Source organism: Eumetopias jubatus, unplaced genomic scaffold (assembly GCF_037043125.1).
Source record: "Eumetopias jubatus isolate StellerSeaLion01/CBP00866 unplaced genomic scaffold, mEumJub1_p1.0 scaffold_9, whole genome shotgun sequence".
NCBI classification, from domain to species: domain Eukaryota; kingdom Metazoa; phylum Chordata; class Mammalia; order Carnivora; family Otariidae; genus Eumetopias; species Eumetopias jubatus.
The window spans coordinates 122084281-122102034 of record NW_028274815.1 but is presented as its reverse complement, the minus strand read 5'-3'; the positions used below and the strand labels follow the sequence as shown (position 1 = coordinate 122102034).

The following is a 17754-nucleotide window of genomic DNA, read 5'->3' as shown; positions in this document are numbered from 1 at the left end:
CCACAGGCTAGAGAAGAACCCACGAAGAGGGGGGCTGAGGGTGCAGGAAACAGGGAGGAGCTTAGGAAGAATGGCTCGAGCAAGCAGCAAGTAAGGAGGGGAGGCCAAGAAGGACAAAGATAAAAAACGGGGAGTGGGGACGGGGCATTGGAGGGGACCCTCTGTCACAGGAGAGAGCTGGAGCCAGGGTGACCCTTGCCCTCCTCCCCCCCACCCCCCGACTCACTCTGAGGCCACGAAGGCATGCTCCTTGATGGTGTGCAGAACGTCGGAGAACTTGATCTTAGTGGTAAGGGTGTGTCCATGGTAAATGACTGGCATCCCATCTGGGCCATCCCAGCAGTCCACTGGGGAGGAACGTGACAACAGTCAAGAGGGTGGGGCCCCCCAAGCCAGTCCCCCAGCCCCGGCCCCCACGCACACTCAATGCAGCGACAGCCCATTCGCAGGCAGCGAGCGTAGGCTTCTAGGGAGGACTCGCTGGAGAACTGGTCCCCGGTCAGGTACCTGGACAGGGAAGGAGAGGCAGGGGTGGTTGGGTGACTGCCTCCCTCCTAAGGGTGGGCCAGGTAGGGCTGAGGGAGCCACTCACGTGTTGTGGGAGGAAGAGATCCAGTAGTGGGAGAGAGGGTTGTTCATGGTGTCCGGGCACACTGCATCCAGCTGCGAGTTCCACACACTGTTCTCTTTGGAGAACAGAAAGGTAACAAACTGTCCAGGAATAGGAAGGAAAGGACAGAGTAAGCCAGTACCCCAGCCCATTGGCACGGCTGTGGTGGGAAGGAGAAGATGCTCAGTGTCTATCACGGTGGGCAAGGTGGATAGTGTGGGGGAAACAAGGTGGCAGCCCTAAGGAGAATTTGGCTCTTGGGACCCAGGTGGGGTTCTGGTCAGCACCCCTCATTCTGATGGAGGGGTGTGAGAGGTAGGGCTAACCTCGTCCAGGTTGAAGTATGGTTCTTCAACTTCTCGCAAGGGATCTCGAAGGAAGCTGAACATGAACTCCTGCACCTGAAGCCGGTCAACAGCCCACAGCTCCTGGTGGGGGTGGGTTGGGGATGTGCACATGAGAGGCTGCCAGTGACGAGCCCAGCCCCCCTCAGCCAGGCACCCTGGCCCAGTCCAACCCAGCCGTACCCCCTGGTACTCGAGGAGGAACTGCTGGAACTCAGGAAGGGACACACGACAGAGCTCTGGCTGCTCCCCTGCCCTGTGGGAAAGAAGGGGAGCGCCTGGCAGCTGGGTGGCTGGTACAGCCCATAGACAATGAGGGGCCCCCTGGAAGGCAGAGCCCAGCTCCCAGCCAGCACAATTGCCCAAAAGGGTCCAGCATGGCTCACTCCCTCCCACTGCCTCCCACCTGTACCAGGAGCCACCAGGGGAGAACCCCACCGCCCCATTTCAAACCAAACCTCAGGGCACTGGCTTCCAAGAAGGGGAGGTCCATCTGCAGGAAACAGAAGCTGGTCAGAGCGAGAGCCCCTGGGAGGCCACATGGGAAAAGGGCTTTCAGGAAGAAAGGCTGGGGCAACAGAGAGGGGTAGGCCTCCAGAGGAGAAAAGCTGGAGAAATGGCACCCGAAAGCCCTCGAGCAAGGCAGCAGGGCTGAGGCAAGCAGGGCCGAGGCTGGGGTGGGAGGGCAGGGGCAGGGGCCGTGGGAGGGTGGGTGGCTCATGCACCGTCTTCTGGGCGCTGTACATGAGGCTGCGGTAGAGCTGAGCAAACTGCCCATAGGTGATGTCACTGCTGCGCTGCTCCAGGTCCTACACGGCATAGGGCGGGACTCTGGTTAGGTCCAAAGCCAGTGGCTCCCGGGCTGACCCCACTGCCCACAGGTGGCCCAGGAGGTGCTTACCGTCAGACGCTCTCGGAGGAAGCGCATGTTGGGGACCCGGTAGTTGACCTGGGACAGCATGTTCTTCAGGTCCTTGGCTGATATACTGAGGAAACAGGGACATCCCCAGTGGCCTCACCCAACCTCTCTCATGACCTGACTTGTGGGGTGAGTCCACCTGGGGCTGGACAGGTAAATACTACCCTGGCACCTGGAGTCCTGAGGTGAGGCTAAATCAGAACCTTTGGGGTTACCAAGGGAAGTCCCCTCCTTTCTCTAGGGCTCAGTTTCCTCATCTAAGCAAAGACAAAGGCCATGATTCTAGCAAGAAAGGAGTGAACAGGCTCAGTGAAGTGGGTCAGGCATGGAGGAGGGGAGCCAACCTATAGGTCTCAGCACTCAAGCCTGTACCTCTCTCTGGCCCCTAGCAATCCTATGGGCTGCGGGCTCACCCAGACACAGGAGGCACCCTTCCTCTGCTGAGCCTCCAGGCCTCACATAGCTCACTCACATACTCCCTGGGGGGGGGGGAGGGGGGAGTTCGGCAGGGATTCCTGACCAGTGACCCTGGAATGCCAGAAGTGTGTGTCTCAGCACCTGGCACAGGGTGAGGGGTGAGGGGGTGGCCGGAGGGGGTCCTGCTCAGCAAAATACCACTGCTGGTGACTGGACACTCTCCTGGGGTCTGACAGGGAAGTGTCCCTGCCCTCCAGGGGTGCCCTGCCCAGGATGTGGGACTAGGGGACACTGCTGAGCCTGGCAAAAGGATGGAAAAGATGGGGGAAAGGGAGGCCTTCTCTCCTGGAGGCTGGTGTCAGGGAGGGGAGGGTAGGCAGCCCACCTCCTCCTGCCTAAGAGCCTGGCAGGCAGCACCAAAACTCCCTTCCAGGATTCAGTCCTGTACTGTGTGGTCCTGGCTGCTACTGGCACGTGCCGGCTCATCTGACCCCCCGACGCCCAGGAGGAAGGTGGTCAGGGTCCTTGCTTTGCAGGTTGGGAAACTTGCTGCATCACCAAACTCTCTCGACCCTCTGCCGTCAGCATTACAAGGAAGCTATTATCCGTCCCACCAAAACACCTGTCTTGACCCTGCTGACCTCTCCAGCGACCGCTCCCTTCTCTGCTCTCCCTCACAGCAGCACCTTGAAGGAGCCATCCATGCTCCCCTTCCTTCCCTGAACCCCCTTCCCCACTCAAGGTCACCAACAACCTCTGTGCTGTCAAGTCCAAGGGGCACCTGTCTTCAACACACCTAATGAGGCCTTGCACAGCTGACCACTCCCTCCTCCCTGAGCTTCCAAAACTCCACCCTCCAGGTTTTCCTCTTACCTCACAAGCTGCTACTTCCCTTGGCTAGCTCCTCCTCACCTCCCTGATCCTCCCCCAGCGTCCAAGTGGCCTGGGGTTAGCCGCTGGCCCTCTTCCCTTTTCTCGCTACACTTATCAGGTGATCTCCAGCCTCATGGCTTATGGAAGGAACATCTCTATGCTCCCGAGGTAGTATCTCCTACCCCAACTTCTCCCTTAAACTCATTCTACCCACCTGCCAATGCAATGTCTCCACCTGGACATCTAAGGGCATCATAAAACTGAACATGGCCTAAATGTACCCCTAAACTCTCCCAAATGTGCTTTTTCCATGGCCTTCCCATCTTAGTCAATGGCAACTCCACCCTTCCAGACGCTTTAGCCAAAAAGCTTACTGTTACTCTGGACTTCTCTCTTTCTCTTGCACACCAAAATCAATGTTAGGAAATTCTATTGGACTGTTACCTTCAAGATACAGTAGAGTCCAAACCCGACTACTTGCTACCACCCTGCACCCTGAGCCAAACACTCTCATCTTCCACCCAGAATGCTGAAGCAGCTCTCTGCCCAAGCTCACTGGCTCCGCCCCACCCTGGACTCTCCAGCAGGAGCCGGTGGTCCTGTGCAACTGAAGTCGGGTCACGGGACACTTCCTTTCAAAACCCTCCATGGTTTTCTAGTTCTTTCACAGCAACAGGCAGAAGGCCTCACCATGAACTGATCTTTGTCCCCATCTCTCCCTGGCCCCTCTGGCTGTCATACGGTGGCCTCAAAGCTGTGCGCTTCCAGGCAACCCCTCACACACTAAGGCCACCCTTACCCTCTCTGCAGGACCCTGTCCAGGATCCCAGCCAGCAGAGCAGACCCAGAGCGAGTCTGCACCAAGGCCCTCAGAGGGCTTTCTGAAGGAAGTTCCACTTGCCTGGCCCCCAGCCCTACCAGAGGCAGGCCCCCTGGGTCCTCTGGTTCTCCAGGCAGCTGCTCGGGGCATGGCTACTGTTCTGGCTGCCCCAACCCACCGGCTGGGCTACAGCCACAGCCCAGTACCTACCGATCCTCACGATTCCGATCCACTGAGTAGAACTGCTTCCGAAGCCACCTGGAGGGAGAGAAGCCTGAAGTGAGAACCACTTCTCCAGCTGGACGAGGTCTGGGGAGGTCAGGAAGCAGTGCCTGGGCACACAAAGGCCTGTGTCCTTGCTGCTGCTCCCTAGAATCTACTGCCTCTAACCCTACCCATGTCGGTGTGTGTGGGGGGGTGTTCTTACCTCTCAATCTGCAGAGGTGTGGCTGCCTGCAATGTGTCCTCCATCAGCCATGTTAAACCCTTGATCCACATGTTCACTTCATCCTCAGATGTAGCTGTGATCAAGGGGTAAAGAGCTGAGCTGAGGACACACACTTCCTGCTGAGCCAGGAGCCAGTGGATATTTGCCCCCAAACTACCCCCTACTTCCTCCAGCCCCGTGACTCCTACCTTGCAGGCTCAGGGTCTTCAGGCGGAATTCCATTCCATACAGGATGACAAAGCAGTGTGACTGGTCTGGTCGGAAAGCAGGGTCTTCTTGGTAGCGATCAAAATCCCGTGAGGTCTTCCCAGGGCGGATCTCCTTGATTTCGCGAATGTCAACTAGGAAGGTAAAGAGGCCAAGGTCAGGCTGGGGTCTCTGAGTCAGTGCCAAAATGAGGGCAGCCTGGTTTCCTCGCTCCCCCTTAGGAGGGACCACAAAGAGAGACACCTCATCAAGGGGCAGAGCCAAGAGTACTGAGGCCTACTGGGTGATAAAAGAGAGCTAGGCTGAGTCTGAGGACAGACCTCTGCTAGAAGCTGAGCTGTCTGGGGGAGCAGGGAGCCCCATCCCGTGTACCTTCCCTTGCTGAGAATGTGGGCAGGTCACTCTGACCTGGAAAAAAGCTAGATGGACTCTAGAGAGAGAACTGGGGAAGGCTGAAGGCTGTTCCGTGAGGACCATTTCCTGACACAAAGTACCCAAACCAAATTGTAAAGTCCCAGGGTAGGGTGAGGCAGACCCAAGTATGTCTCAGAATCCATTGGAGGAATGAGGGCTCAGGCCCGGAGAACTGACGCACCCCTGAATGGCCCACCACCCCAAAGACATCCCCAAGCAAGTCTCAGCAAGAGGCCTGGTCTCCCAAGGCAGCGGCTATCCAAAGGGATGTCTCCCCACCCTGGCTGTCAAAGGGCCTGCATGTGCTCCCCTGGCCTCACACAGCACAGAGCGGGGAAGTACACAGCACTGAATGGCAGACCACCTGCCCTGGCCACTAACAAGGGAGATGACATTGAGTGACTCATTTAACTTCTCCTAGTCTCAGTTTTACCAAATATAAAATCAAGGGCTTGACTGAATTTTCTCTAGAAGGCAGGGTGGTAGAAAAAACATAACTGGACTCTGGGACCAGACTGCCTGGACTAGAATCCCAGCTCTACCTCCCATCAGCTGTGTGATCTCAGCACAGTGACAACTGCTCTGATCCCACTCCTTCATCTGTTAATGCAGGTAACCAATAATGGTGAGGGTGCTGGAAAGACCGAAAGGTCTAAAAGCCAGAAGTGTCCAGCCCTGTATATGGCACATGGGAGCTCATTCAATGCAGGTTCCCTCCCTCTGCTCCCTCACCAAAGTATGCTAGTGGCACAGGTTCTGACCCCAGGCCAGGAGAGGGCCCCAGCACTGCGCAGCACAGGGAAGGGCTACCCCAGCCACACACCCACACGATCCCCCAGTGCTGGCTGGGATCCTGGACAGGGGCAGACTTTCCAAGGCAGACAAAGAGACAGATTTAGGGAGGAGTTGTTCAAACAGAAGAAGCCAGGCTGAGCGACCAGAAAGGACTCTCCCTGAGCCCCTTGTAATGCTCTCAACCCAGACTGACCCGGGAGATCTGGAGCCAGGAGCAATGCCAGCACACTGCCCGGCTAGCGTCCATCTCAGAGACTTCCCAGTCCAAACTATACACCACCCTGGCCAGAATGTCCCAAAGGGCCCAAATGCCCAGGCTCTCCTCCTACCCCTTCCAGCCACAGCTGTGCCCCATCTGTCCCACCTCAAACAGAGGCACTGCCTAGCCCCAACCCCAGCTCCCTGCCACAGCATTACTGGTTCTAACTGGAGCCCACTCTCCCTGCTCCCTTGCCTTCATCACACCCTCAGGCTTGGTCCTCCCACCAAAAAAGCCCTGCCTTCCCTGCCAGCAGCCCTGCCCCCACCCATCCTATTTATCAATGAGCTACTCTTCTTAAGTTTTCAGAATCCTTATAACACTGTTCTGACCCCTCCTGTGGTTGCTCACTAAGGAGAACATTCTAGGGCGTTCAAGGCCCTTCCTGGTGAGGCTCAGTGATCTACATTCCCAGCTTCTTCCCGCCCATCTTCTCCGGTCAGTCTAAACTAAGCTGGGCCAAGGGCAAGAACAGCCAGTGCTTCCTGTCCCCCCATTTCATCCCGGTCCCTAGGGTGGACTATCTCCCAGGCTCCATTCTCTCCCACCAAAGACCCAACTCAGAAGCGCCCGCTTGCAGTAATCATGCCCTTGACTCCTCATGACACTACGTGTGTGAACATTAGTCATCTCCCCCCAGAAGGGCCCGTGCAGTACTGGCTGGGGGACTGGATGAGCAAATGAAAAGAGCAGGCAAACAGGTGGGGGGAGGGGCCGCAAAATGGGAGTGGAGTTTTAAAAAATAAGTTACACTCAGGTAGAAACAGGGAGGGTGGGGGGAACTGAGTCACAAAAACCTAGCCTGAGAAGACAGTTTCCAAGGATAGAAGGAGGAGGTGAACAGGGGAAATGCCCAGATCAGAAACTGCAGAACCACCACAAACTCTGCCCTTTGAAACAGAAACCAGTACGCTCTTCCGGTGCAGAGCTGCTGTCACCCCCTCCCACACCTCTCACACAGGCACACAACCTCACCAACACAAATGCATCTAGGCCAGGTCTGTGTGCTTCACAGCCTGGGCCCTTCCTCTCAGCTGCCCGCCCGTCATTAGAAGTAGCCCGTGCCGTGGCCACTGCTTGGCAGGCAGCTAGAGGGTCAGTTCAAAGCCTGAGGCCGGACACGTGCAGCCCCGCGCATGCCCTAGAGCACGCTGCCGCCCTCCCCGCCCCCCCCCCCCCAGCAGGCCCCAGGAGAACCTCTGGCCCGCCCTGTGCCCCTGGGCGCATTTCCCATGGAGATCCGGCTGGAGGCTGACTGGGCTCCTGCCCAACCAGGAACCACAGAGGCACAGAGCAGTTCCAGGCCAGGCGCCCAAGCTTCCCAAGCTCCTGCTTGGCCACACCTGGTCCCTTGTACCTTCCCCCTCATAAGGAAGGGCCAGCCTGGTCCTGATGCTCTCCAAGCACAACAAGCCAAGCAGGCAGATGTCAGGGTGAGACTCTCTACTATTTCCTGTGCCACCTCCCAACCCCACCTCCCATCCCCCTGCCTCCCAGACAAACACAGAAGGGTCCCCTTTCCTGAGAGAGCCAGGGCTGGTCCCCCAGGGACTGCCATCAGGGGAGGAGACTCCCTGGGACAGGCCTGGCCTCTGCCCTAGTTGGGGGGAGGGGGAGGCCGAGCCACCCCAGCTGTATGGGTCAGAACTGCAGCGGGACAGGAAGGGCAGGGACAGAGACCCTCCCAGGACCTGGGAGCTTCGGGAGGAGAGGACAGCTGCGTAGAAGAGTGGGAGAGTAGCACCCTGTTCCCAGAGACCCATGACCCAGCACTCATCCCCCACTCAGAACCATGGGAAGACAACGTTCAAGGAACACTGGGGAAAAGAAAAGCCAGGGTACTGAGAGGTCCTTGCTAGGCTGGAGACAGGGAAGTGAGACAGGGGAACTCTTTAAGGGACAAGGGCAGGATCCCACAACCAGGGGGCCAGGCTAGCCTCCTGTGTAGCAGAAGAGTGTAGGGCTTCACCAACGACAAAGGGCCATCTTCAAGCTCACTCCAACCTGAGAGCACCTGAGGTTCCACCAGCACGACCCGGCCAGCTCAGCCTGTCCAGAGGCATGGTGTGTTCATTCCTCCAAGGACCAGGTCCCCAAGGCGCATGCTTCAGGAATGGCAGGAGTATCACCACGCCAAGCATGGCCGTGGTAGACAGTGACAAGATAAGCTGCCTGGGCATTTAATCACCCACACACTCTCATGAAGATACAGAGACCAGCCCTCCTCAAGAGGCTTTGGGGTAATGAGGGATCACCCATGCTTCGCCAGATATTGGCATCACAGGCCAGCTCTGAGGGCTGAGGACCTTCTGAGGGCCAGACTGCCTGCCTGGTGCTCTGGGCAGGAGCCTGGGGGTTCTGGTGGCAACCTGCCCCCTCCCGCTCCTTCAGGAAGCCTGCCCTGACCATCCCTCTTCCTAAAGGCTGCCCACACCTAGCAGAGGAGAACCACGCAGGTCTTAAATCCTAGCTGTGCAGCCCTAGGCAGACCCTCACTCTTTTGGCCTCCGTTTCTCCATTAGTAAACTGGGAATTCCTCTTACCTCACAGGGTTGCAGCAAGGACCCTGTCAGGAACCAGTGATCCCAGTGATGTCTGAAGGAGCCTGACCCCTGGCCTGTGTGCCTAGTGCATCAACTCGAGGCCCAGAGAAGCCAGCAGCAGGGGAGACAATTGCAGCCACCTGGCCAGGGCTTTGCTGGGGTTGGGCCCAAAACTAGGAGAGGTAAAGCTAGGCCGTAGCTGCCTAGGGAAAGAATCCAAGCAGCCATTTCCATAGCTCAAAAAGGGGTCTCGCAGGGATGGGGCACCATGAAGGAGTGGGGCTCCTGGGGCCAGAGTTCGGATCAGTGCATGCAGATGTGCTCTAAGCCAGAGGCCGCTTCCCGAGCCTGCAGCACCGGGCCAGCTGCAGCCACAGCACCCCACCTGCACACTCAGCAGAAGTCTGAGGCATGTGTACCCCACCACCTCACATAGGGTGGGGTATTAGAATGGGAGACTAACAGACTGAAATCACAAAGATCAATTCTCAAATCCTGTTTCCAAGCATATAACTGGGCCTCTCTGGCAGGTCATGGATAAAGTGAAGGTTTTCATTAGGGGTGGGATGGCCATTAACTGTTCACAGGCCAACAGATGACTACATAAAGATATTCACATGGGAGAGTCAAGCCTGGCCTGCCTTGACCACCCCCAACCTTGGACTGGTTTCTGTTTTGATTTTTATGCAGAAGAAAACATGCCCATTACCTGGTGGCAGGGGCCGGCTCTAAGCATTGAGGCAGAATGCCACAAGCCTGAATTTGCAAAACCAAAGCTTGCATGGCCAGGCAAGGAAACCCTCCCTTGTCTCCTCTCTTGGCCCAGGGACAGGCTCCCTGCCGGAGACCATGGAGACTAGAGATCAGCAGTTACTCAAAGCAGAGTGCTCGGGTTAGTCAGGCCTGGAGAGCAACTGACTTCGGGAGGTACCAGCAGTGGTGGTCGCTTTCCCTTTAAGAGCCTCAGTGTCCTCATCTGAGCCACACAACTGATCCCAAGCACTTTGGGAGGTGGGCAGCTAGACAGCAACAAAGAAAGAGTGCTGTGGCTGCTCTCAGGGCCAGATCAGAACTTGCCTTTGCAGCAGAGTAGGTCCCCAAGCCTGGGACAGCACCTACTCCACTGGGTGAGGAAAGGGTGCCATGAAGGGGACAAGTTCAATGGCAGGAAGCCAGTTTGCAGTCTTGGAAGGGACTGAAGACAATGACCCTAGAGGACTTGTCTATGCTAGGTCCTTCTGAGGGTAGGGCTGCTTCTGGTCTTAGAATCCTGCTCCCCAACCCTCCCAGACATCAGGCCGAGCGTCAAGTGCCCTCCCAGTCATACCCCTGCCTAGTGCATCAGGAAAGCCACGGCAGGGAGGTGCAGAGAGGCAGCATCCCTGGAGACCAGGCGGAGTCCCCAGGGAAGAGGAAGGGGGTAGCAAGGGCGGAGCACCAAGCCTTTTCCAGGGTATCTTAGTGAGTATGGCTTCGCTTCACTGTGACCATGGCAGGCTCTGGAAGGGGTAGAAGGGACCCCAGCATCAATCCAAATTCTAAATTAGACCCAAGCTTCCTGGTCAGGAACCAGTGTCCTAGCAGCCCCTGCCGCCAGTGAAGCCACCTTCCAGACAAACCCTACACAGACAGAGGTCCTCCAAACCTCCGGCCAGTTAACCACCCATCAAGCAAGGAGGAGGTACCTAGAAGAACCACGAACACCAAGCACTGGCAAGGCAGGGTGGGAGGCACACCCCACCTCTGAGCCTCATGGTCATCTGCAAAAGAGGATCACCACTCCTGGCCCCTTCTTCATTGAGTGACTGAGATGTCAAGAAGAGATACCAAAGCGATCTCACCAGAAAGAGACAGGAGGACATACTGAAAATCAACCTCCCCACAAATGATGAACATAGAGCTAAGAACACCACCACCAGCACAACAAAAAAACAGAAGCAAGTGGCACATATCACAAATTTCTGGACATGAAACACGCTTTCACTGAAATATTTTTCTTTAGAGCATTTTTCCTTTTACAAAGTACGTAAGCTAACTGATGTACACTGCAGTAAAAGTTACCCATACAGAAATACATGCTTAACATTTTGCAACTTAAAATAATTTCAACTCATGGTAAACTTGAAGGGTTTTGTTTTGTTTTTTAATCTAGAAAGCTTGAAACCCCCCATTCCCCTTTTTTTTGAGACTATAACCTTCCCCTTCCTATCTTCCAACAGAAACCATCAGAAGCAGCTCCCAGATCCCACCAGATAGGAAGTCAAAAGCAGAGGTGTGGGTAGCTATCTACCTCGAATTTATAGACAAGGCTGGAGGCTGGGAGACTTGGGGTCAGAGGGTCATGCAACAAAGAAAAGGTGAGAATGGGGCTTATCTCCTTCCCATGCCTGTGCAGCGGCAGAGGAGAGAGGCCACAGCCCCTTCCCAGGGTGTACACAAGGAAACCCTGGCTGAATCCCGGGAGTCCAGGGCAGAGCTCAGCATCTGCTTCTGGCTGGGGTTTCATCAGTCACTGCTCCCTAAACACCTGACCAAGAAGAGCAGCCAGGCCTGACTGGGCATCTGGCCCTCTCTCACCTTGATAAACAGGAAAAGGCCCTTCAGACAGCTGGATGGAAGTCTGCAGGATCCTCCTACATGAGACCTTGAACCCGTATGTACTAACTGCTTCAGGTTACAGCTGTAAAGGATCCTTGCCAGCACATGAATCATCTAGAATCCAGATTCTAGATGAATCTCCTCTTTGGAGCAATGAGAAAATGGAGGCTCCAAAGGGTCTTATCATGGTCACACAGTGGTTCATGGCAGAACTGGGACCCTCTGCATGGCCCCAGAGCCTTCATACCATCCAAGCAGGCAGCCTCTTTGCCTAGGATGCTAGACTAGTCCCACCCATATCAGAGGTGGGAACAGCATGCCCAGGCCCCAAAGGAAGGAAGGGAAAGGAGGCCCCACCCAGAGAACTCAAAAAGCTGGGAGAGAGCTGAGCAGTTGCCTATTACGCTTGTTCATTCATTCCATCAAATCAAACATGAGGCACCTCTCCCCTCAGTGTCAGGCCCTGGGTTGGGTCCTGGGTAAACAGAAATCAATAAGGCACTGGAATTCCTGCCCTTCAGCAAAGACCCTGGCTGGTGGAGGAAACAGATGGGGAAGTAGATAACTGTGAGGTTGTGCAACGATGGAACAACAGGCAGATGTCTGTGATGTTGGGAGCACAGAGAAAGTGAGCAGTGCTCCTTGGGATTTCTCAGATCACTCTGCAGAAGGCAGGCCTGGAGGGCTGACAGCCCGTGTCCGGCAGAGGGGATCACAGAAGCCAAGGCATCAATGGAGCAGTTTGTTGGGGGGAGTGGGGGGGGGCATTCAGTTTCAGGGAAGAGGGGGAAGGATGCTGGGCCTACAACAGGCCTTTCCCAGGACAGGGAAAAGCTGCAGTATGGACAAGGGCTTGCCCCAACTTTGCTGCCCAGGCCTAAACAACTCCCCAGGTAGTTCATGGGTCAGCCCCCAGGTAGTTCATGGGTCAGCCCCCAGGGCAGAGATCCTCTGCACTCAGACCTCTGCCTCCACTGAAGGCTGCCCAAGTTCTTTCTAGGTGTCTTGTGTGTGCCTGGCCCCCAGCTACAGGAGAGGCTGAGGACCCAGCAGGCCAGCTCCCAGAAGTGTCCAGGACCTTGAAAGTTCAATGAATGGGGTGCCTGGGTGGCTCAGTTGTTAAGCGTTTGCCTTCGGCTCAGGTCATGATCCCAGGGTCCTAGGATCGAGCCCCACATCAGGATCTCTGCTCTGCAGGAAGCCTGCTTCTCCCTCTCCCACTCCCTGTTTGTGTTCCCTCTCTTGCTGTGTCTCTCTATCAAAGAAATAAATACAATCTTAAAAAAAAAAAAGAAAGTTCAATGAAATGTGGTTGCCTGCCCCCCCCCCCCAGTACATTCAGGCTACCTGGGGGGACAAGAACACTGAGTATAAGTCACTTTTCCATCCTCTTCTTTCCTGACCCTCTGAGCAATCAACATGGTTGACCACGCCCTCCCTCCTGCTTGAAGCTCTGCCCTTGGCTTCTCCCTCATGACTTCTGGTTTCCCCCTTCTTCTTGGGCTTCAGGCCTATCTGCATTACATGCTGGCCTTTGTCAAGGCCGAGACCAAGGTCCCCTCTTCCCCTAATGCTCTACCTCCTCCCAGTCAGTCATCCATGCCCACAGATTCCACTGCCGACAGACAACGCAGTCCCCACCTTTAAGCTTCAGGTCCTTTGGTCCAACTGCCTACTTGCCACCTCCCCCCTGCTCACCTCAAAAACATCTCAAAGTCAACCCCTGAAACACACTCCCTCATACTCTCCAACACTTCTCTCACCAAAACCCAGGTCTCCTGCCACATCTCTTGGGAAACTAACAGCATCACCTCCCAATAGGTACATAAACTAGAAACTTTAGAACCATCCTTTTCTCTCACCATCCCCCAACCTAATCCTTGGACAAGCCCTAATACTGGCTTTATTTGTCACAACCATGTTTACTGAGCACTTAGATGAGTGGGAACTCTATGTGTCTTTTAAATCTTCTCCAATGGAGTGTGAGCTCCTTGAGGGCATGGACCATGCCTGTCAGCGTTAAGGTCCCAGGGTTTAGCAAGAAATGGAATGCATCAGAAGACAGGAGAATCTGGGGCTTCCCCCCCCCCCCCGGTAAGAAACAGTAGGAGCCTCTGGCTAGAGATCTAAGAGATGGGCTGAAGTGGGAGGACAGGTGGAGGGGGACAGCAGAGGCCTCCTCTGCAGAGCTCCTTGTGGAGCCCCATGCCAGCCCTGGCTCCCCACCTCTTTGGTTTCCATGTTACCAGCATCACACACCCTGCTCCTTCTTGGAAGCAGGGGGTGGGAAGGAGGCGGGGGGTGGGGGACGGGAGGGAGGTGTGGGGCCAGGCCTAAACCCCCAACAGAGTCAACCTTGACCAGGAGGTTGGAGACGTGCTAAGCAATGAAGGAAGTCATGAAGGCAAGGTCTGTTTGGCCCAGACATCCTCTTCTGTGCACCCCACTAGGCCTCTCCCGTTCTACAGCTGCTGGGCCCAGCCTCCCCACAGCAGCTGGCCACACTCCCTCTGGGCCACACCAGCCCAAGCCAAGGCACTTTCCTTGTCCTCCTTTTGCTTCCCGGGGAGGCAAGGCCCTGATGCATGATCTAGCCCCTGCCTCATTCCAAGGTGATGGGGAACTTGCTGCCTCCCCAGGAAGCCCAGCTGGAATTCTTCAAAGTTGCCTCCCCTGTAAAGAGGAATGGCTACTCTGGGACTTCCCATTCCTGATTTTAACTTCCTACAGTTCTACCCTCTTAAGACAGCTTCTGGCCTCACTTCCCCTAACAGGCTCCTTGCTGCCTCCCACTCCAGCCTGCAGAGTCTCACCCTTCCAGTGTGGGCCAATTCTCATGCCAGGGACCAGGCATCCTTGTGGAAATGGTCCAGGCACCAGGCATTCTGTTGTCACTAGAGGGGATGTTCTCCGTATTTCACTGCTAGCCTCAAGAGGCCCTGAGTAAAATCCTTGACAAAGTGACATATGCTACCCTTTCTAACCTCCTCAGTGGGTTTGCTAGGAGTTTCCAAGAAAGGCCACAGGCACATTATACTCAATTACCGCTTCGAGTAGTGTGACTAGGGTTGGAAGAGGAGAGCTGTCTCTCAACAGGGAAGAGCCATCAGGTGGAACAGGGGGAGGGCGGAGGGTCTGCAGAGCCCCTGCACTGCCCAACCTCCCAGCTGACCTCCTGCCCCCAAGTAGGCTGAAAAGCCTTTGGGACCTGTGGCCAGATTCTCCTCTCCTTCCCAGGGTTAGTCACTCTATGAACTCGGCCCGTATCCTTGGGGCCTGAGGCTGAAGTCACTCAGCCCCATGGGGTTAGAATTCACCCACCACACACCCACAGCTTCACAGCCAAAGGCCCAGTGTGGTCAATGCCCTACTCCCCCTCTCCCCCCCATGGACAAGGCCAAGCCAAGGACACTGTGACCTGGGGGCATCCCTTAAACAACTACTTCCCTCAGGACATTTCAGCTCAGCCATATCCCCAGGTGTCTAAGAAAACAGGAAGCCAATCCCAAAGTGAACGGCCCACCCCTACTGAGTTAGAATTAGATCTCACACAAACAAGTGGTCAAACTTAATGTGGCCCAGCCCCTCACCAGTCTGGTCAGTGTTCACTGCCAGGGCTTGGAGCTTCCGTCAGACCACCCACTCTTCACCATGCCCACGCCTTGCTCCCAGGCACCTCACAGCCTTTGTACAGATTCTCTAACCAATGCTGGCTTCCCAGCCCACAGGGGGAGGGACTCCACAAGGGCAGGATGGGCTGCAACAGAGAGGAAGCTGACTGTGTCTGGACCCTTAGGTTCAGCCTACAGTACTTTAGGCCCAACTGTCTCCTGCTGGCTCTGGGCTTTCATGGTTTTCTGCATGTTCTAGATCGCAAGCTTCCGCGGATCAAAGATCGAGCCACCTCCTTTTCTTGCTTGCTAACCCAGCCTCCTCTGTGCCAAGCATGGGCTCAGAAAAGGAGATGCCAGTCTTCTGCAGGAGAAAGTCCCGCCCACTTATTCTGCATCCTGAGTCCTGCTGAAGCCAGGGCCACCCGCCAACACCGGGAAGGGCCCGGAAGGAAGCAGCAGAGCCTATACACAAAGCCTACATGTGGCTATAAAAAGGAGCCCTCCCTGCTTCCCCCTGGATGGGCCCGGTTCCTAGGAGGTGATGAGTGGGGGAGAGAGCTAGTACTTGTGCCTGGGCACACAGCCACTGCAGCCTCTTAAAGGCTAGCCAAGCACCACCTGGAAAGGAACTGGTGTTACAAGGAGAAGGAGGAGAACGTTAAGAGCTGTGAGGATAGCAAGCAGAGACTCTCAGAGCCCCAGCTCCGGGGACCACAGACTCCCCCAAAGCGATCAACTGCGTGTCCCCAATGTCTCCTCCCCCAGCCCCAGAGTATTCACAGAAGACCCCTCTCCCACACTTCTCTCCCTCTCCTGAGGGCTCCCTGTGGAGGCACCGGCATACCGAGCAAAAGAGCTCTGGGAGCAGCTGTGAGGACGCAGTGAGAGGCTCTACCTCAGGGGTGACAGCAGGAAAGCTGTGGCCGCAACAGACTAGGCTCGGGCCAGCTCCAGGAGGGGCACAGCAGGGAGACGGCAATTAGGCAGGGGCACAGACAGGGTAACCCCAAGTCTGAACACAAGGTACCTACTGCGGAGAGCCCGGCCACACAGGCAGCAGTCTATCTGCCCCAACAGCAGAGCTACCGGCACCACTGCCCATGCCAAAGCCATGGAAATGAATCCCTCTCCAGCCTCTACTGACCAAAGCCTTCTCCGGCCTAGTTTGCCCAGTGTTCAGGCCCTGCACCAGGAGGCTGACCCAGAGCCACCGAGGCCATTCTCCAGAAACAAGTGGAGTGGCCTGTCGTGGTCACACACGTGCAGTGTAAGTGAAAAACGAGCCTCAGTTGTTGTCTACAATGAGAGAGATCTGGATTGCTCATCATCAGAGCCCCTCACCTCAGCTCACCTGACAGAACAGCCTCTGGTGTGTGTCCCCCCCCCCCCAGCACCCCCAGGCCCTGTGATTATTTGTTCTGTCTGATGTCTTTTCTGGCTATACCTATCTTAACCTTTACGTTTTTTACTGGGCTCCACGGTGCTTGGCACGTCAGCAAATGCCAGAGTCCAAAGCCAGGGTAGCACAGTGGGGTCCTGCTTGTTCAGTGTGCCACAAAGGGCGCAAGATGGCCAGGGTTTGGGGGCTTTTTATCATTGTTTTAAGGAAAGAGTAGCTATAGTGATAAAGCACACCAGGGTAGAGACCTACTACCACTGGAACAAGCCAGAGGTTGCAGTTCTCACGTCCAGCTTAGCAGGCCTAACACACAGCAGCATGCCCACAGTAAACAAGGGCAAATGAAGGAACCCATTGGATGAATGCGTGCACTTGAGCTTGTCATCAAGGGTCCTGGAGAAGCCCTTCTCAGAGTACCTGGAGCATGGAGCCCCAGGTCCCCATCTCCCTGCAGAGGCCCAGGTGCGGTCGTCATCATGAGCCAGTCACAACAGGTCAGAGCAGGGCTCTTCTGTTGATCTGATCTAGCAGATCACCTGCTACCTTCACCCCCAGCAAGACTGTGGGAAAGCAATTTGATGGGGGTGCCTTGGCAAGATGAAGGCAGCACATAATCTAGACGGAGGGCCTAGGTCCAATTTGTCCATGGACAGAAGCCTGAGCTGGTCAAACAGCACATGTGGCCAGAGGGCAGAGTGGAGATCAGATCACTCTGCCCACATAAAAAAACACGCTGGTCCTACAGAAGTCTATCTTCTTGTCATTTTCTCAAGAGTGGAAAAATATCTCAATATTGTAGTGGGAATCAGAGATCCTAGGCTCCGATCCTGGCACTGCCATGAACTTGCTGTGTGACCTTACCTTGGGGCCTTGGTTTCTCATCTCTAAGAGAGGCCTAACCATTCTTGTCCTCCTTTGGTTCACAGAGCCGTGGTGGCACTCAAACAATACCACGGATGAGAACTCTACTGCACTGGGAGAAATACCGAATTTCCTCGTGCCCCAGTCCTCTGTGTACAGACTCAGGGAGGGAACAAAGAGCACAAGCAGGAAACAGACTTCCAGCCCGGGCTGCCAGAGCAGCCACCAGTGGCCACACTTGGTGGGCGAAAGAACTGGAGCTCTGCAGTTAGTGAAAGCGAAAACAAAGGGAACAAATACTTCTTAAGTGCCCACAAGTGCCAAATGCCGTGCAGAGCCCTTTCACATAAAATCTCTTACTCTCATACACAACCTCATTTGGCTACTGTAATATACAGCTCTGTGAGGAAAAAATTACCTTTACAGCTGAAAATCAGTTTCAGATAGTTTAAAGTTACTTGTCCAAGGTCACAGGAAGAGCTGAGACTCGAACCCAAATCTGATTCTAGCCACAAATTTTCAGCCCTATGGAGCCCAATTATCAGTGGCCGCTCCAGGCCACTCATCACCTTGGCTCTGCCTAGTCGTGTCATCTGTTACCACATTGCTCTCAAAGAGGTCCCTCCAGGGAAG

The 17754-nt window shown here is 55.5% G+C and overlaps 1 protein-coding gene across 2 annotated transcripts in view; it reads right to left on the bottom strand.

Annotated features, from left to right (window-relative positions):
• The window catches only part of PLCG1 (phospholipase C gamma 1), a 33632-nt gene that overhangs the window by 9327 nt on the left and 6551 nt on the right, over positions 1-17754 (bottom strand). For both annotated transcript variants that reach the window (XM_028121894.2, XM_028121895.2), the window contains exons 2-12: positions 4620-4772; positions 4411-4504; positions 4194-4241; positions 1856-1940; positions 1680-1763; positions 1413-1447; positions 1138-1210; positions 937-1038; positions 593-711; positions 422-507; positions 227-347 (exon numbers count right to left, since the gene is read on the bottom strand). In XM_028121894.2, the coding sequence (XP_027977695.1) occupies positions 227-347; positions 422-507; positions 593-711; positions 937-1038; positions 1138-1210; positions 1413-1447; positions 1680-1763; positions 1856-1940; positions 4194-4241; positions 4411-4504; positions 4620-4772 (1000 nt within the window). The remainder of the gene's footprint in view (positions 1-226; positions 348-421; positions 508-592; positions 712-936; positions 1039-1137; positions 1211-1412; positions 1448-1679; positions 1764-1855; positions 1941-4193; positions 4242-4410; positions 4505-4619; positions 4773-17754) is intronic.